Below are 20119 nucleotides of genomic sequence, written 5' to 3'. Positions count from 1 at the left end.
GTCTGGGATTTTAGGAGATCACATTTCCCGTAGCAACAGACAAATTACATGTAAATAAACCTACAGTGACATGAAATTAGGGTGAGGAGGGTAGATGAAAGATACATGGAATTGAAAGATCCAAGGGAAAGCAATGAAAGTGACAACATTCTTATCGGCACTCTGCAAAGAAACCATGGAGTGGCAGACTGACCTTGTTCCTAGCAGATGGTACAAATAGCTAGGGTGACCAGATGTCACGATTTTTTAGGGACAGTTCAGATATTTAGGGCTTTTTCTCATATAGGCTCCTATTACCCTCCACCCCCTGTCCTGATTTTTCACTCTTGCTGTCTGGTCAGCCTACAGATATATAGCTCAGTGGCATTCAGGATTGGGGACATTGGGAGGGCAATATGGGGAAAAGTTTGCATTTCTGTGATGTTCCTTCTCTGAGGACAGAGCACTTCAATTTGTCACGCAGTCAGGTCTTGGCATGTGTCCGTGTGATGCACTTGCAGAATTTGTGCAATGTAAACAGCAAGCTTTCAAAATGAACAGACAGCTGTGGGTGCATTTTTCTGATCTGGAAGTGAGGATAAGTCAGAAACGTTTGAATTAATTGGTTTGGTTTTTGTTTAAGTCAGTACAAACCAGCCATGGACTAGACCTAGCAGAATATTGCTTCAGTGGAAGCTTCTCTCATTCATCATCATGAACTCCAGGCAAACACAAGTGGATTCATACTTTCACATGACCTTTATCGACCCTCAGGACTTGCTGCCCCAGAGCCTTTTCGGTTGCACTTTAATCTTTTCAAGGTGCTGGTGGGCTCTGGGTGACGAGTCAAGAATGCTCTTACAGGCTTGTGAGCTGTGCTTTGCACAAGCTGTACGGCAATTCGCCTTTGCTGGAAGGGATGAACCGATACTGAGCACGCCAGCAACGTCAGCGAAACACCCACCCTGTGCAGGACGGCGGAGGTGGGGGGGCTGGGCTTGCTCTCACGCTGTTGTGAATCAGCTGGCATTTGCTGAAATCAGTGGCGTTTCCTCGATATGAAGTGGGTGTGAGATCAGGATGAAGGCAGGTTCACATTTTGCTTGCATCAAAATAGGCTCCTGATCCTCCCCTGCCCTCCACGTCGTGTGGCCACTTAGACCAGCACAAAGCGAGTGTGAAATGTGGCCCACTCAGAATAGTGGAGCTTTGGCTGCTCTCGTGCAAAGGGCTGCAGCAGCTCCAGAAGAAGCAGTTCCCATCTGGCAAAACTTCAGGCCGGGTTCCCAGCTGGTGCAAAGTGGCACAACGCCGTCCAATTGCTTGCAACCTTATTCTGCTCACTCGCTGGTGAAAAGCACGAGGAACCCCACTGGAGTCCATGGAATTGCACTGGTGTGAAGAAGAGAATCAGATCCAAGGGCAGATTCATCCCTGGTGTAACTGCATTACTTCAATGGATTTACACCATGGGTACATTTGACTCCTAGTCTCAATTTACCTGCCACAGGCATGGGCATAGCCAGTATGGATGAACCACTTCCCGCCATTCTCTACCCCCCTCCCAACTGAAAAATGGCTCTCCCCTTTCCTCTGCGCCATTCTGGATGGCAGGGGTACACCTCCGCGTGCCCACTGCCAGTCAGTTGGGCGAGAGGACGGGCAATAAGGAAACACGCTGCACTCAGATGGTGGGCAAAACTGGATTTTCCAGCAGAGCAACTGACTCACTGAGGGATTTGTGATAATCACAGAAACCTTGCAACATTATGGGTGGGAAATAGAACCATGTTTTTCTTGCAGCTTCCAGAAATCTGTACTGTGCCTCTCAGCCCAGCCCCTAACCTGATCAGGCAACTTCTCTGCAGGCTCTGAAAACTCTGACCCCGCTTCCACTGCCTCTGCTCCCCTGATCTGCACATGGGTGTATCCCCTGCCCCTCTCCACAGGTGATGGCAGCTATTGAGAGTGCAACTGAACTACATGGGAGACTCATGTCACCAGTGGAAACTGAAGGAAGATGGTAACCACTAAACTAGAATTAAGGCAGGAGAGTCAGTAGCTGAGGCTCTTTCATGGCCACAGGAAACGTTCATTGAGACCCAGCATTACCACTGACAAGCTCTGACCCAGGGAGCACGGCGCGCTCCGGCACCTGGCTGAACGTTTTCCATGGTTCTGCCTGTTGTTCTTACTGATGATCTGCATTCGGATGCCACCTGAGTCAGGAAAGAGACAGCACCTACCCTGGACAACCAACAGGCCAAATTAATCCCTGGGATAAAGGAACCAATAATCCGAGAGTCCACAGCCCTCGCCCCCCCCCACACACTCCTGCCTGGCCCACAGGGTGTGTCTGCCCAACCCCCCAAACTGCCAGAAGCTTAGTGGAAACAAATTGGGCATTTACTTTTTTTTATGCTTAGTTCTTCTATGGCACTTTCCAGCTATGAGGCCACACAGCCGTTTCCAAAGGCAGGATTAATGCTCACTCCCACTTTACAGGTGGGGAAACTGAGGTAACTAAGCCAGGAAGTGAGTGAGTTATGGGCAGAGCCAGGCACAGAACCCAGGAGTCCTGACTCCCTGTCCGGTAACCAGGATCCACAGAAAGACGCTGCAGAGCTTTAGAAACCTGGTTGATGGGCTGGGGAGGATTTATTCTAGACTGCTCCGGATCCCCGCTTATGCCCCTCTTTTCCCACCGCTCACCCACTTCCCCCTCATCCCTCTCCCCCGCTGTACCCTTTTATGCTCCGCTTCTAACTCACATGGGAGAGGGACGGGACTAGATGGGACGGGGCTGGCAATTACCAAAAAGCAGTTTTTGGAGAGACAGAGCTGACTACTATTCACACGGTCCCCCACCTCCTACAGGCTCCCTTATGGCCAGCTCATCCTCTTCTCCAGCTGGGCCCCACTCAAGGCCCCATGCCTGTGGGCCCACTTGCAGCAGCAGGGTGCCTCCCCTCCATCCCCACAAAGACAGGGACAGGGCCAAAAGCCTCATATGCCCCACCCAGGAGTGGCAGCAGGGGATCTCCTCACCCTCCATGTCTGGAGCAGCAGCAGTGCCCCCCATCCCCACTGGCAGAGGCCCTTCGGTACTTACCTCAGCAGCTGGAATGTAGGCAGGTTGGGCCTGCTACTCACTCCTGATGCACACTGAGCCCTCTGGGGAAATGGTGGCAGGGAGTCTTGGAGTTAACACCCCACTGAGATGCATATGGGCAACTCATGTTCCAGGCTCTCAGCAGACTCAGATAGACATTGCTGCCTGGGTTACACTTGGGTCATGTTTTCACACTTTCCTTCCGAGCCACAAGGACTAGACATTTATGTATTTTTTTTTAATGAATGCTGAGATTCTGATACAATAATCACAGGACTCCAGGAGCTGAGGCCCTGGGCATGGGCCTATGACTTCATCTGGCACAGAAGGACCCTACTGAGGGAGGGCTGTTGTCTGAGGATGGAAGACCATGGAGCCTTGTGAGGGTTGGGGAGAGGAAGATAGTGGAATTATCCTTAGCAGGAAATAAGTAGGGCTGATGCCTCAGTTTCCCAATGCATAGAATGGAGATAATCCCCCCATTCGACCCCAGGGGTGTGTGAGGGTTACTGAATGGTTCTAAGCACACTTTGAGCTCTGTTCAGGAGCTAAGTGTTAATTCTGTAACATGGACTTGGAGGGAGGCGCACGGGTTGCAGGAAGGACAAGTTTGGAGGAGACACCTGGAAGTCAGTCTGTGACCATATGGCTAGAATGCTGGCTGCAGCCTCCCTGTGAACTGTCCTCTTAATAAAGAACCAGTTCAGTTTTACAAGCCTGAAATCTTCATGTTATTACCCAGCACGTGGCCCATGAAACAACTTCCAATCCTTTCTGTGCCTCCCTCCCCCTTTCCCAGTGGGTCCTGCCTAGTCCTCCCAAAGCCCCACAAGCCCCACCAAGTTTGGCAAGAACACATCCACTTTCCATCTCCGAACCTTTATTGCTATGGAATATACAAAAAACTCAACACGGTTATAAAAACAAGTTCCTGGGGAAACGTGAAGCAGCCCGGTTTTGAAATGTTCTCAGTGTCCCGGTGCTGGGTCAAATATAAAACGAGGCATATTTATACATATACAAAATATAAAAGGAAGAGTACATTAGAAACATATAAAACAAACGGCTGACGCGTGGTATTTACATCCGGGGTGAGGTGGAAGGGCCGTGCCCAGAGCCGGCAGCATCTGTTTAGCAGCCATGTTTCAATGCATCTGAGAAAGTCTCTTTGGAGTGAGGAGCTGCCGGCCGGGATCAGCCCTGTTTGAAGGTTCTGCATGACTGATGGTTTAGTAGAAAGCTGCTGCCTGTGGTCGATTCAGCAACAAGCCAAGACAAGGGGTGAACAAAAGCGTTTGTTTGTCTGTGCATAGGCTGCCATTGGACAACCCTATTAGCAGATCTGCTATCCCAACCGTGAAACAGAAGCTCCGACCTGTTGCCTAGGGGGAAGAAAATACAAAATACAAATAATAATAATAATTAATAATAATAAATTCAACGGCGAGAAGTTCCACGTTCACATTGAGAATGGATTGTCCAAGCACTTCCTCGCGCTGAGCGTCTCCTCCCCAGGGGAACGTGTTCAAGTACAGGCAATGAGGTGTGGCATGAGGTTGTGTTCCGTTTGGGTCCAGCTCGCCGGCTTCGGGAGAGAAGTCCCAGCGTAAGTGCAGCCCTGGGTTCTTTAGAGCTCCTTGAGGATGATCTGGATTTTGTCCTCTGCTTCCACTATGTCCAGTAAAAAAGCCATGTGGTTGCTGTAGTGCTGGATGATGTTGTTATCCATGTTCACCAAGATGCTAGGAGAGGAGAGAGATTGGATTAGGGGCATATATTTCAGGCAGTCACTTCAGCTGAGGAGCGGTGGGAACTGGGACATGCTGAGTTCTCGTCCTGACTTTCCCACTGACTTGCCACGTGGCCTTGTGCAAGTCCTAGCACGTCAATGTGCCTCAGTTTCCACCTAGGTGCAATAATAGGACTGACCTGCCTGGGCCACAAGGGTGCTGGGAGGATCAGATAGTCTTTTATAGAGAGCTTTGAACAGGCAAAGCACAATACAGACAGTCCATGTTCTTGTTACTAACCCGTTTGCAATCAGACCCATATTGTGACCGATTGGTTCCTTTCTGGGGCTCTGCAGTAAGCAATCGGGGGCTCATTTCCACTTGGGAAACCCGCTTGCTCATTTAACACCAGCAGCGGGTGAGCTGGGAGGGCACACATAGAATACTGCATTGTCCACTTTCTCCTACCCTGGGCTTCACGGCATTGCCAAGTTGGGCTGCAATGCGGAGAACTGACCGGGTCTTTTCCACTTATAACCGCCAAGATCCCTGTGCAGAATGTAAGCGCTGTACGCCCGTGCTCCCAGAGAGGCAGAGGCAGATTAAGATTTTGTGGGGCCCTGGGCCAGAGCAAGTGGGAGCCCCTCCCCATCCCTTCCAGCTGCATTCCTCCCCCAGCCCCCCCATCAGGGCGAGGGGCTTCCCCACCTCTGCCTGGGTGCTCCTGCCAGGGAGTGGGGTCAGGGTGCAGGCACTTGCCCCACTCCACCTGCCTGGCACTGCTGCCAGGAGGCATGGTTGGGGCACTTCCCCTGCTCTGCAGCAGGAGTGCCAGGCAGACGGAGTGGAGCAAGCCCCTGCAGCCTGACCCCAGTCCCTGGCAGGAGTGCTAAGTGGGCAGAGCGGGGTGGGGCGCAGGAGCGCCCATTTTTCCAGAGCCCCCCAATTGGCCAGGGCCCCTAGGCACAGGCCTCGTTGGCCCAGTGGCTAATCCGCCAAATGCAGAGAAGAACACATGCTGCCTGAATATACTGCATCAGCAGGAAAGCCAGCACTCCAAATTCTTTGCTCCTTCCACGCGGCCACATCTTTCCTGGCCGTGGACTCATTACAACTTCAGTGACAGACATAATCAACTGCTTGGAACCAGAAATTACAAAGGGCAGGGGGAGAAGCATTTCAACAGCTGATTTAAAGCCATGGCCATGGCTCCCCATCATAGCAGAGTTCCTCATTAAAATATCATTGATGTCACAGGGCGTCGCACAGCTTCGTTCCCATAAATCACAGAAGGCACTTGGAACCATTTGGAAGTGGCAAAAAGAACAAACCATTTTTCATTGCACACAGCACGTTCCCTCCAGATTTCTACTGGGATCACTGATGGGGCAATAGCATTAACTGTGCAATACTCAGAAATAAAGAGGCTTCAGTTTCTAGCAAAGCTTGTTATTTGTCAGGCACAAAGAACAGGTCAGACCCTCAGGTGGTGTAAATCACTGAAGTCCCTTGGCAGTCAATGGAGATACACCAATTGACAGCACCAGAGCATCTGGCCGATCCGTTCTAAGACAGTGTAGAATTCAAGGAATATCAGATTGCCTTTGAAACAGGACGCGCACAAGCAAGTGAAGGGGCAAGTTTTGCCTTTTCATTCAGATTTGTTAATTACATGCTTTAGAATTGTGACCAGTGCTCAATAATTTACTCTTCACTGCACTTTTCAGAAGATCTCAGAATGCTTTATAAGCAGGTTGATTTCCTATATCTAGGGCCTTTCAGTGGAGGGCATTAAACACAACACATGGGTAAACTAAGGCACAAAGTAACTTGTCACACAAACACAACAAGGAGGCCCCAGCCTCTGGTAATGAACATGAGAGAGGACAGAGATCCAGAGGCTGTGGGGGCAGACAGAAAGGTGAGTGGATGGGCAGCCCCAGAAGCAAAACAGTCGTGGAACAGGATGACATTCTACCCAGCTGCCAAAATCCCCCAACCCTCCTCTTAGATTCTTCAATTGCTTGTCCACTTTTGTAGTAGGAGTTCTGCTGTGTAAGCCCATTCCAGTCGTCCCAGATGTAGACGGCTGCATGCTGCTTTAAATGCAGAGTGGAAATCTAGGGCTGTGTCACACAGGTGTGTCCGACCCACGCTGCTGCCTTATGCAACCCAAAACCACGGTAACTTTAAATGACAAATGAGGCATCTCCAAAAAGTCTTTCATATTTCATCCATCTACAGCTGGGAAAGGCATCCTGTTTAGAAGCGACTTGTCCCACTCAGCCTTATTTCAGCTTTGAAAAATGCTACCTACTGACAAGAGTGGGTGAACACACCACTTCCCAGCTCTGCCACCAACTTCCTCTGTGACATTGACCAAATCACATCACCTCAGTTTCCCCATCTGTAGAATGGGGACGCTACCTGCCTAAGTCAGGCATTTAGCAGCTGCCTGGTGAAAGGTCCACTATAGATGCTGAGTAACATTAAAACTATTAACTGAATCGAACCTTCATCTAGGTGTGTATCAGACACAAGCTTTCTTGGGGACTGGGCAAAGTTGGATCAGCTTTCTTCATCTGCTGTTTTCATGCTGCTCTGCACTTTTGACCAACATAGAAAGAGAACCCAAAGTTACATGGGTTCTCTCCGATTCATCCTAGACATGAGGCACCGGGAGTCATGTGAACCTTATGCTATTGGGTTTCCAGTCCGATTTCTCAGTCAAAAAGATTCAGGTAAGTCCTGAAGAGAAATCCAGACCTTAGATTGCAGATCCAGACCAAGCTCACAGTTCTATGAAGTTTGCCCATTACTTCTACTGAGTCATCCTGAAACTCATGTCATCTGCTTATGAGCTGAATGGAGCATGTAGGTTGCCATGCTGATAAGCAGGGCCGGCTCCAGCGTTTTTGCAGCCCCAAGCGGCAGAGGAAAAAAAAGGCCGCGATCGACAGCACTTCGGTGGCACTTCTACTGCTGCCGCTTCATTCTTCAGCAGCAATTTGGCAGCAGATCCTTCCCTCTGAGAGGGACTGAGGGACCCGTTGCCAAATTGCAGCCAAAGAGCCAGACATGCCGCCCCTTTCCATTGGGCACCCCAAGCACCTGCTTCCTGCGCTGGTGCCTGGAGCCGGCCCTGCTGCCAAGGACCACTTTGATGCCATGTCTTCAGATGGCGTAAATCAAGGTTGTTCCACTGAGCCACACTGGTTGATACCAGCCAAGGCCCACAGAGTAAATGCTAAGGAGAAAGAGAATTGCTTAGGGTGAAGCAATGGGATGAAATTGTGCAAAAGGAAAATTAAGGCTAGGAGAGCAGGAAACATTTCGCAATATCCTAAGATCTCGTAGATTGTAGCAGAGGTTGAATCTGAGTGAGGTATTTGCTCACCAATAACTGCTGGCAATGAGTTCCAAAGGTTAATTACAAGTTGGATATGAAGGTATTTCATCTGGTCTGCTTTACATGTGTTGCCTTTTAATTTCCTCCTTCCTCCGTTTTGGGCAGGGATAAGAGCCCCTGGCTGATTCTATCTCCCAAGCATTCATTACTTCATAATATTAACTTCGTATCAGACAGAGTAACAAACAAAAATCAAGTTACAGGTGGTTCCCTCAACCAGACAAGACCCTTTTTCCCCCTGCCTCACAGGAACTCATCTGCACAGGGGACTCAGATTCACACAGCTGGGGAGCACAGTCAGTTCCAACCCAAGTTAGCAGTAACAACGTAGTTACCAGCTGATGGCTGTTCGGAGCCCACCTCACAAGAGGCATCCCCAAGATCAGTCTTAGCAGAGAGGCCATTGACGGTACGAACAGAGGACAAGCTACCCTGGTCTTCAGAGGGGGCTCCACCATGTCAGAGCTGAGGAGGGCAGATGTGTGTGTGGGGGGTGGAGACATGCACTGCCACTGCCCATGCTGTCCTTGGTCTTTGGACAGAAGATGCCAACCTCGGGGGCTATCAAGGCCTTGATTCAGGAACATGCTTGGGTTCCTTCCTAACTGTAAGCATGTGATCGGTCCCAGTGAAGTCAGGGCTACCTGTTTGCTGAAAGCTACACACAGATTTAAGCACCTTCCTGCATCCAGCCCTTGAGCCATGAAATGGGATTTTCAGATGCACTTGGGGCTGCTTGTTGCTCTGTTCCCACTGACCTCAGTATCAAACTCCCAGACAGATGCCAGTGCAGAGTGTGTTAGAAGATCCCCCTCGAGAAGCCCACTTCACTCAGACTTTTTCACACGGACATCAACAGAACGGGCCAGCAGCGAGAGTCCCTTTCAACTCCCCCGGCACACCCTGGCCGCTGCCAACATTCTGGGACGGTTTCTTCCGCCTTGTTAGACGCTTGTCAGGAGCCCCGTCACCAAAACCACCGAATGCACAAACTGGGGTCATTCTAATTCTCCTCTCTGCCTCCCTCTGTGCTAAAACCTGGCCCTGCGCCAGTCAAAACAATTCATTCATTTTCCAGGCAGTCACTGGTGCTTGCAAAGCGCGATCATATCTCTGTGCGTGGAGGACTCGCTGTCTAGATTTATGAAAATAAGCCTGGCAGCGGATGAGTCTTTCCCCATTCGTCAGGGGAAGGGAGTGGTTCAGAGTTCTTTATTTCAGAACGTGTTCTGGAAAATAGCAATTTGCTTGTTCTCAGGGATGCACCGATCCACTGAAGTCAATGGGTCAGATCCCCCGTTGGTGTAAAGCCATGTCGCTTCATTAAAGTCAACAGAGCTACGCCATTTTACACCAGTGGAGGATCTTGCCCATTGTTTTCAATGGGGATCAAGTCCCGAAGGGTTTTTGACGTAATTAGCACGTCCTCAATTGTACAAGAGACGCCAGCTATAACTCAGTGTCTCTGACTGCTAGGAAAACTTAGAGCAGGAGCTGGCTTTATTTGCACATATCTCAGCATGTCTGAGTAACAAGGTCTGTTTAAAGAGTGTTTCAGCTAATGCCCCAGAGCTGCACAGGATCCGCAAAGTAGTTATGTTCAGCAAGTGCCATATTGCCCTGCAAACTCCCAACAAAGCAAAACTCTCCCCCCACCAGCATCTTGGGGACAGTCACAGAGATTAGGTGTTTCTAAGGTTACATAGGAAAGAGAATTTCAGAAGCAGCAGCTTTGGAGCTGAACCAGGAACCAAAAAGAGAGCAGCAGTAGGCATGCCCGGGCAGATCACTGACTGGGGTTTGGATTCACCTTCTGCGGGGTCCTCCAAGAATCACTTACAGTCTGAACTAAGAAAAGGCTGATTCCCAGAAGCCCTTCCCCAGACTCCCCCAACCCTGCCTAAGCACAAGCACTAGCTCTTCCACTTAGGGGAGGCGGAGGGGGGGTCCCTGTCAGGTCTGATTATGCCTCAATATCACACTTTGCACATGGTTTGGTTACAAAACAGCCCAATCTCCCACCTGCGGCACCAGCTCCAATCTTCAACTCCGAGGGTGTTTTTCTCTGGGGTGACTTAGCAAAGAAAGCAAGACTCTGTACAATAACGTCAGGTGAAATTCTTGAGCTCTTTCAGCAAAGGATCACCTCGTGGCTAGGAGGCACCCTTCAACTTCAACAATCAAAGCCTCCCTTTCAGACAATGGCAGATTAACAAAGCTATTCGCTCCGTCTCCGAGGACAGCATTGCTATTATTTGCTGTTCGTTGCTCCCAAGTTATAATTACAACAGTACACAATAACGTCAAGCTGCGTCTTGGTGGCCCAGGACCACGGTTTTCCAGACATAACAAGTGCCTCAGCGGGGGTAGGGCACAATGAAAGTGCACTCGACGTATTCTTTGTCTGGCAACATGAGCTCTTTGACAGAAGATTAGTGAGAATCCTGCTGTGCGGCAAACCCGTTCTCATGATCTGCTTACAGTATCAAATGATCAGCTGAGAACGAACTGACCGCGCTGCATACCCCTCAAAGTGTCTATTCCCATAAGAGCTGCCACAGTGGGTCACCCATTGTCCATCTTGCTCAATATTCTGTCTCCAACAGTGGCCTGTACCTGAGCTTCAGGGGGAGTGTAAAGAACAGGGTAGTTTTGGAGTGAGCCACCCCGTCTTCCACTTCCAATTTCTGGTTGTCAGGTTTAGGGACCCCCAGAGCATGGAGTTGCATCTCTGACCATCTTGGCTAATAGCCATTAATAGACCTGTCTGCCATAAACTTATCCAGTTCTTTTTTCAACCCAAATAACATTTTGGCTTTCACAACGTCCCATGGCAATGAGTTCCACAGGTAAGTTGAGAGTTGTGTGAAAAGTCCTCCTGTCACTTTGTAGGGCAGGGTAGGGACAGGGCTGTCCTTGAAGTTAATCTCCCACAATGCCATGGCAGGATATGCAGGCACCACCACTACAACACGGTTTTACTTTTCTGGAGCCATTGAAGGAAACTTTTAGACAGTTCAGCCCTGGCAGCTAAAAAGCCACCTGCGTGTTTCCGGGAAGTCATTAACGAGCCCTCTACCATAGCTAACAGGCAAAGGTATGAATTAAAAGTACCAGAGTAAAATACTGTCCAACACTGACTAAAGCTGCCTTCACTAACCCTGCGTGATTATCAAAGACAGACTCTAAGGGTACGTCTATACTACCTGCCGGATCGACGGGTCGTGTTCGATGTATCCAGACGAGACGCAATAAATCGATTCCCGAATCAATGCCCGTTCTTCACCTCGGCAGGAGAAGTAAGCAGAGTCGACGGGGGAGCCATGGCAGTCGATTTGCCACCGTGAGGACGGCTAGGTAAGTCGAACTAAGATACCTTGGCTTCAGCTAAGTGAATAGCGTAGCTAAAGTTGCGTATCTTAGTTCACACCCCCCACTAGTGTAACCCAGGCCTAAGAGGAATTTCCCAGTTTCATTCATTCCATTGTTAGTGGAGATGGAGCCCAAAGTTCTTGAGTTTTCGGAGAACTCTTGGAAATTTTTTCCATTGCCCCTGAATTTTTATTTTCCATTGAATTTCATATTGGATTGACAGCTCCAGAGACTGAGTCCTTTATTTATCCACAGAGCACTATGGGAAATGAGCCAGATCATCAGCCAGCGAGAATTTGCATAGCTCCATTCATGTCAATGCAGCAACACCAGCTGATGATCTTGCCCAATGTACCTTAACAATGATCTGGAGGGACCACCTATAGGGGAGAGAAGGGAGTTCAGTCTCTGGGTTAATCAATCCTTGGGACTATGAACACTGGGAGCCAGCTAGTACCTACAGAGGTGGTGCTTTGTGATGTGAACACACCGGAACCAGCTGAGACGCATCCCACATGAGCCACCAGACAACCAACAGATAGTAACAACCTTCATCACCACTGACCTAGCTCAGGCTTGGATGGTTGCTCTACTCAGGGCCTGTTGCCCCAGCGCATCAAACCAACGCACCAAAGAACAACACGTTTTCATAGCGATGCCATCAGCAGGAGATACAAATCCTAATCAAGGCAAGAGTTTATGTCTAAAATTCCTGTTAAGGTTCATTCTGTCCCTGGCGTCTATAAATTCAGGGTTCGTGTTCATACGTAGGGTCTGACCATCACCTATCAGAGTCAGGAAGGACTCCCATGGCTGTGGATCACTCCACTAGTGAATGATGGCTGATGAGTTGGCAAAACTGGGAACAAAGGTGCCCTGTTTGTACCTAACCCTTGAGAAGAGTCAGTGGAACACAATGCAAAGCTTCTAACCCTGCTGTTCTCTCTGCTGCCCAACAGTCTCCGCACTGGTCAGTCCTGATCCGGGCAAGGCCTGATGCCAGTTATGCACACTAGTTGTGAGAAGCAAACATTTTGTACCTTGCAGATTGAGATAAGATAAGTTCTCTCTAAGCCAGGCTTTCACTCTGAGAGTTCGTCAATTAAACAACCCAACCAGCTCCTCCCCTCACCTTTCCCGAGGAGACTTCACCACTCAGAATAAAGTTAGTACAAACAAACGTTATCCCAAATCTTTAAAGGCAGAAAGAGTTCTGTGTTTTATATGCTCCAAATGGCACAGACCTCTCATTGCTTTGGTATTTATTATCTTGTTAAAATACAGTTTCATCTCATGGCAGGGCACCAAAGGGTACAAAGATCCTAGGCACGCAGTGCAAATGCAGATCGGAGATTTGCTTACCCTCGTTTGCACTTTTTATAGACTTTATAGATGCTTTCTTCAGGCAGCCCATATTTTTCTGAAATCTGCAGGAGAAAACGTTACACTTTAAAATCTTCTTTTTTTTGCACATTCAGAATGAAATCCCAGGAGATAAAATAAAAGGGACCTTTGCCGTAGAGTCATTCCTCACTGGAGGAATTTTCCCCCCTCCTCCTTATAAATAAATGCTAGAGCAATAATGTAGCTTATACTGGGGTTACTACGGTAACCTGGCCTTTTGCTGCTTGATTCCACAGGACTCAGGAGACCTGGGTGATAACTCCCGGTTCCATCACTGAAGTGGTACGTGACCTTGGGAAGTCACCTCCCGGGCACAGGGAGAGAGAGTAATGCACCTGTGCAAAGCCTCTGCACCTTCCAGCTTTTGGTTTGATGCTGCCCATTACCAACAGAAAGTGCACGTCTGACTCTGATAGCCCTGAATCCCTTGCGATCACGACTTTTGCTGAGGTTCTGGGTCAAGCTGCAAAGGTTTCTAGCATCATAAGCGCTTTGATGACGCTTTGAGCAGGTTTGGAAGTTGAGGGAGAGTTTTACATTCATTCTGCAGCATTTTCTGTGAAGGTTCTTGTCTGCTTGGCTGTATTGCCATGGGGAGGAAGCTATAACCCGACATTCTGCAACCTGTCTCTGCTCTGTTTTTAAAAGTTTGCAAAAGGAACAACCCCTCCCTCCCCACCAAAGAGCAGCCATAAAGGCACCATTGGATCATTTAGGTTTATTGTTTGTTTTATTCCACCCCCCAAAGAGGAGCTGGGGTTATCAGGGATTCTTCTGATAATCATCACAGAAATATGCCCTGTGTGTTCCTCAAACAGAAAATTCCATCCTAAGGTGGATAGCAGGTTGACTTGCCCTGGCTTCAGATCCCCCGGAGATAGAGCCAGGGAACTGTGAGGGATGTTTTACAGCTGAAAATACTAAAACACTGTAATAAAAGGAGAATCCTAGGGCTTTTATATTGTGATCTGAATAAAAGACTGCGCTGATAAGGTCTGTGCTCCTGGAGAGAGCTCACCTCTCATGCTACAGATCTCAATGCATCCGCTGACTTTCACTGGGGTGGAATTCTTAGCACATGGCCTACGCAGCATTTAGCTCCTCCAAACAGGGCAGACGTGAGATAGAAGTGGTGCACCGTCCTTGTGCTGAGCCCCATGCACAGGGAGTTAATTCTAACATCCCCTCTCCCCTCCCCAACCCCTGATTTCCGAGAACACACTGCAGTTTATGTGGCACAGTCACAGCGCAAAACTTACAGCATTCCTGAGTCCTTGGAGATCTGGTGTCTTCAACATGAGAGCATCAAATACTTCCTCGGATTCCTTCCGCACATATAACAAGACTGGGACAGACAACAGGCAACTTTTAAACCACCGGTTGCACATTTCCAAAGCTTGTAGGATCCCATTTAAATAAAGATCCCGAATGAGTTGGGCCATGTGATGAACCACTTGCCAAAGGAATTGAATTCCCATTGGAGAGGTTCTGGAAGCTGTTTGGGGAAGGGACCCTTATGTTCTGTGTTTGCACCGCACCTAGCGACATGGGGGCCTGGGCTGTGGTTCAGGCTGCTCAGTGCTACGATAATCTCAATAACAACAATACCTCTCTTGGCATCTTCTTCTTTGGCTAGTTTGGAAGGTGAAGGATCAAACTCTTCCGAAAACGAAGGACAGCTCCGTTTTAATGGCAACCTAAGTAAACATGACAGGAGATCGTCAGGAAGACGTATGACAGAAGCAAACATTCCAACAGTTAAAAGGGAGGTTCCCAAACGCCGGTGACAGAAGCATTACCGGAGTTGGACTGTGGCCAGGACACTGAAGATAACACCCCTCTCCTTGAGTGCAACGGGCTCTCCAGCGATCACAAGCGGCGAGGGGTTTGGTTTTATATCCCAGACAAAAGACATGTAACGTCTCGGTATTACTGGGCCCGGTCCAAAAGCCACTGATGTTAATGAGAGTCTTTCCATTGACTTTTGGATCAGGCCAAGGCAGGCATCTGAACTTCCCACCTCCGCAACTTTGAAAGTGAGGGTTTCTCTCTCTTTCGGCTTCCTTTACAGCTGCCTCTGCCTTTGGCTATCTTAGCCCTTTTGAGCCACTTCAGGGATCATTCTGATTTTTAAACATGTTCTGTCACCCAATTAGCATGATAAGCACAATAGCTTTTTGAGGTGGTCAAGGAAACGTCACAACAGTCCTTTTTGGGGGGTGGGGCTGTGTGTTTGAGAGTCTGTTCCACACTTTTACATGAAAGAAGACTTCAGTGCAGGCAGATGGTGTGCCCGCAGTTAGCTGGTATGTGTGCACATGCTAAGCTCAACAGGTACCAGAACAATTACTGGCCCAAAGAGGTGAAAAGATTGATAAGTCCAAAAAATAAAAAAGTGTCTTTTCCTACCTGTTTACATTGTTAGGAACAGCAGCAGCAGGAAGCACCTTGAATGAAAAGAAAGAAAAACAAAAGATCGTTTTAGTTTAAATTTTGTTTTCAGGAGCCCATAAGATATCCCTTGATGGGCTCCCCACTAAGATGCTCATTCTCGCCTTAGCTATCCCGGCCCGATCCTGTCCTTGGCTACAGCCATGCAGCTAAAGGCAGAATATGCTGTGTAGGGTTCAGGGGAGGGATGTGCATATATGGGATGAAATCTTGGCTCCATTTAAATCCAGGGTAGTTTTGCCATTGACTTCAGTGGAACGAAGATTTCAGCCATGGATTCTTAGCATATCCTCTGCTGCTGGGGCCGGTGGGAAGTTTGGCATCACTTGTAGAGCAGCATTATCCCCTTTTCAATGGGAAGAGCCTACCCAACTGCAGGACATTCCGGAGTCTGGGGGCCCGTGAAAGGCCTTGTTGTGATGTGCCGTGGGGTGATGCAGCATCATGACAATGATGTCATCACTGGAATAGAATAATTCAGCTGGGGATGGAACAACATGAGCTGGTCTCAGGTTTGCAAACCCGGCTGATATTTTTGTTTTAAAGGTTGGATGATTTTTTTCCCCTTATACTGTCATTTTCCCCCAAGAAACTGTAATTAAAGAACAAACACACATCCACGTTTTTCTGACTAAGTGAAAGCCTGACAGAGTCTCATCCACTGCGATTTCTGTCCCACAGACAACAGTCCAGAATATACATCTTGTCAGAACCAAAAGGTGCTTGAATCTCGCAATCGATTCTAAATCCAGAGCCCATGGTTTCTCAGCAGATTCTGGTGTGGCAGACCAAGTTCTCCTGACCCCTAGCTTCAACACTGTTGCACCAAAATATGATCCTGTTGCAAGAAGACGTGGTGCTGACACCCCACAATGCTGTCCTGGCTGAATTTGCCCATTTGGACAAACTCAGACAGGTGGCAACTCAACTTCTTGAGTGATGGCCCCCAGAGCACTACTGATCAGTTCGGAAGCCCAGCTCTTCTCAGCTGGAGGGAGGATCATTGGGAACAGAGAGAAGCCGGGGAGAAGCTGAGGGATATCCCACAGATGGAGGTGTTTTGAATGGAAGAATTTTGCTAGGGGTCATTTTCTGCAAATGCTTTTGCTCTTTCCAGCTCAATCCACTGTGCAAATTTGCAGGTAATTCTTATACAACCCTTCTTGATAAAACTTTTCCTCAAGGGAGATTTAATTTGGGGAAATGTGAACTTGACCTTGAAATTGTTAGTTTAATAAAATTGAAGTTGTGGGTTCTTTTCCTCTACACGATGCAATTAGCATCTCTAGGACACACTCCACTGACCCAGCTTTCAAGTTGTGTGCGCGCGCGCGCGCACGCGTTCAGGGAATGTTTTTACAAGGACTTACCACACCACATCTCTGAAGATTTGAAAAATGGATATTTGGAATAAACAAGACTGGCTCGGTTTCTAAATCCGTCTCTGGCCTGAGGAATGTGATTTCGTTCCCTCGAAAGCCAGACAGCAAACAGCCTTTCAAACCTACGGGAACAACAAGAAATCTCATTTCAGAAAACCTTTGCCAGTCTGCAGCTTCATCATATCGGTGGGATCTGTCACATTATGACAGAGATTTACGCACATGCCCTGAGAACCAACAGCCCAAAGCTTTAAGAGTTACTCACGTGTTACACAGAGTGCATGAAACACAAATATTTCGTAATGAGCAGCGAATGAAGCCTTAACTCTCGTCTGTAGTGATCCTATCCATCTGTGCAAATTTAGGACAGTTCATGGCCTTTACCCTTAATGGTTTCCAAGGGAGGTTTTATTTTATTTGTCCTTATTGGAAGAGCCATTTATGCTGGTGAGACACTAGCTAACCTGATGAGGAGGAGCGGTGGATGGAGTCTACCAGACCAAAAGGCCCCACTGACACAGGCGAGGGATGGACCACAGAACCCAGATATCAAAGGAGCATAGGCAACAAAAAATAAAACAGGAATGGGGACGCAGGTCACAAGGTCAAAATGGGCGAACTGGAAGGAGACACTGAGCAGAGAACCCAGACAACACCCACTGCACCGAGATCAAGTCCAAAGAGTCCGTGGATGCTGCCCAGAGCAACTGTGCTTGGATGCACGCATGGACATGGGACCAGAAAAAAGTCCCACAGAGACAGAGGACCCTCCTGCTCACCCAGCCCCCTCCTCCTGGGCTGAGAGACGGACAGTGTTGGTCTCTGCCAGGAGGAAGTTAACAGCCCTGAAGACAAGCCCCGTTTAACCTCAGAATGGGTATCGCAGTGCGAGCTTCCCCACTGCGCTCTCACACTTCACTCATGCCTTGAAGGAACCACCTCTAGATGCCCACTCAACAGGCCCAAGACCATCTCATTGCCCATGGACCCCCGGCCATCAGACAGGAACTACGGCCCTTGGAACCAACACCCGGGGAGTGGGAGGGGACAAGTGGTGTGGTGTGCAGAGCCTGAGACACCCAGCCTCCCTGGAAAACCCTCCCTAGAAGCTTCTCTTGCATGAAGGAACCATCTGCCTTTTGTTACCCCCCACTGTGTGTTGGCTCTAGTAGGTGCCCCACCACTACCCCGCTCAAATAGACTTGCACAAGCAACAAAGGACAAGCCGCAATTGTAGAATATCACATTAGGAAGGACGGGGTGATGGTAATTAACATAACAAATCCCTGTTTCACACTCTCTTCACCCGCGTTAAATTATTTCACATTCCAATGGGAGCAACAGTTTAGCCCAGTTCTCAGCTCTCAGACAGTGTGCAACATTTTTCAAAGCGTTCCCAGCCAGGACAAATACATCCTCCCAACACCTTGCTCAGATAGGTATCATCATTGGGACAGAGAAAGGTTCGGTCTATGTCCATCTAGGCACTTAATCTCTGTCCGTCTCTGCAGGATCTCAGCAAATTGCTCCGGGCTACACAGAGAGCCCAGGCTCTCCTGTCTCCCTGTCCTGGGCGCACACTGCTTTCTGGCTCTGATGGTAGCTTGGGTAAATCTCATCCTAGTACACTGTTTAGCGACTGACTCTGGGCCTGATCCAGAGCTCACTGGAGTCAGTGGAAAGACTCCTATTGACTTCAGTGGGCTTTGGATCAGGCCCCTTGTTCCCTCCTGGTCACTAGTCCTTGTACTAACCGTTGTTATTGGAGTCCAGGCATTTTCCTTTCCTTCTGAACTGCTTGCGCTCATCGTCCCGCATTTTCCTCTCTGCTCCCTGTGGGGAAAGTTAGGCAAAACTTAGCTCCAGCTACAGTGTTAACAGTACTCCCCTTTACATTAAACATCCCTGGGAAACTGAGGCCCAGAGGGGCTAAGTGACTTACCCAAGGCCAAAGTATGAGACTGTGTCAGAGCTGGGATCAGCACTGAGGAGTCCGAACTCCCCAGGTCTGGTCTCAGATCACATCTTACCTTTACCTTTTAATATGCTATGAAGATTGGGGTAAATTCCCTGCTGGTGCAACTCTATTGACATCAGTGGAAATTGCGGCTCAGCAGAGGATCTGGCCCATTGTTGTTTATATTGGACATTTGCCTCTTAAATGGAGAGCAACAAAAGGCAGCTAACCCCGTCAGTCTCCATAACAGCAGCACCGGCGCAGACACAATGTGCTGCTTGTGAGGGCACAGCAGGATTTGAAAAGGTCCTGTCAGCGAGCCTTTTGTGAACATAAGAACAGCCACACTGGGTCAAACCAAAGGTCCATCTAGTCCAGTATCCTGTCTTCCGACAGTGACCAATGCCAGGTGCCCCAGAGGGAATGAACAGAACCAATAATCATCAAGTGATCCATCCCCAGTCACCCATTCTCAGCTTCTGGCAAAAAGAATCTAGGGACACCATCCCTGCCCATCCTGGCTAATAGCCATTGATGGACCTATCCTCCATGAACTTGTCTAGTTTCTTTTAGAACCCTGTTAGAGTCTTGGCCTTCACAACATCCTCTGGCAAAGAGTTCCACAGGTTGACTGTGTGTTGTGAAGAAATACTTTTTTGTTTTAAACCTGCTGCCTATTAATTTCATTTGGTGACCCTTTGTTCTTGTGTTATAAGAAGGAGTAAATAACACTTCCTCATTTACTTTCTCCACATCAGTCATGATTTTATAGACCTCTATCTTATCCCCCACTTAGTCGTATCTTTTTCAACCTGAAAAACCCCAATCTTATTAATCTCTCCTCATATGGAAGTTGTTCCATACCCCTAATCATTTTTGTTGCCTTTTTCTTTTAATAATACCACTTTGTTCTTACATTGCACTTTTCATCAGTAGATCTCAAAGCAGTTTACAACAGGACAGAAGTGTCATTTTACAGATGGGGAAACTGAGACACAGACAGGGGAAGTGACTTGCCCAACATCACCCAGCAGGCCAGTAGCAGAGCAGGGAATTAGAACCCAGGTCTCCTGAGTCCCAGTCCTGTACGTGCTTCATCCACTAGGCCACAATGCCCCCCTGTTGAGTTAAATATGACACGCTATCTACCCATCACCATGGTTTCGGAGCACCTGACCCACCTTGGATTGGAAGACTCTGTTGTGACTGGAAAGTAGTGGAATTTTTAAGAGTGTAAAATCTGATCAATTGAAAGGGGACGGAATTATTAGTCAAATTACTTAAATCTTTTTTTAATTAATACATAGTTAAATTCATTGACTA

The 20119-nt window shown here is 48.4% G+C and overlaps 1 protein-coding gene across 2 annotated transcripts in view; it reads right to left on the bottom strand.

Annotated features, from left to right (window-relative positions):
- Positions 1-3969: 3969 nt before the first annotated feature.
- Positions 3970-20119, bottom strand: part of GRHL3 (grainyhead like transcription factor 3) — a 44968-nt gene continuing 28818 nt past the window's right edge. For both annotated transcript variants that reach the window (XM_032789546.2, XM_075060802.1), the window contains exons 11-17: positions 18594-18672; positions 16828-16961; positions 15416-15453; positions 14615-14703; positions 14266-14351; positions 12965-13029; positions 3970-4833 (exon numbers count right to left, since the gene is read on the bottom strand). In XM_032789546.2, coding sequence (XP_032645437.1) covers positions 4719-4833; positions 12965-13029; positions 14266-14351; positions 14615-14703; positions 15416-15453; positions 16828-16961; positions 18594-18672 — 606 coding nt within the window. In that variant the 3' untranslated portion in view covers positions 3970-4718. The remainder of the gene's footprint in view (positions 4834-12964; positions 13030-14265; positions 14352-14614; positions 14704-15415; positions 15454-16827; positions 16962-18593; positions 18673-20119) is intronic.

The sequence above is a fragment of the Chelonoidis abingdonii genome, chromosome 25 (genome assembly GCF_003597395.2).
Source record: "Chelonoidis abingdonii isolate Lonesome George chromosome 25, CheloAbing_2.0, whole genome shotgun sequence".
NCBI classification, from domain to species: domain Eukaryota; kingdom Metazoa; phylum Chordata; order Testudines; family Testudinidae; genus Chelonoidis; species Chelonoidis abingdonii.
Note: the sequence above shows the minus strand (reverse complement) of the source record. Positions and strands in the feature narration are given on the sequence as shown.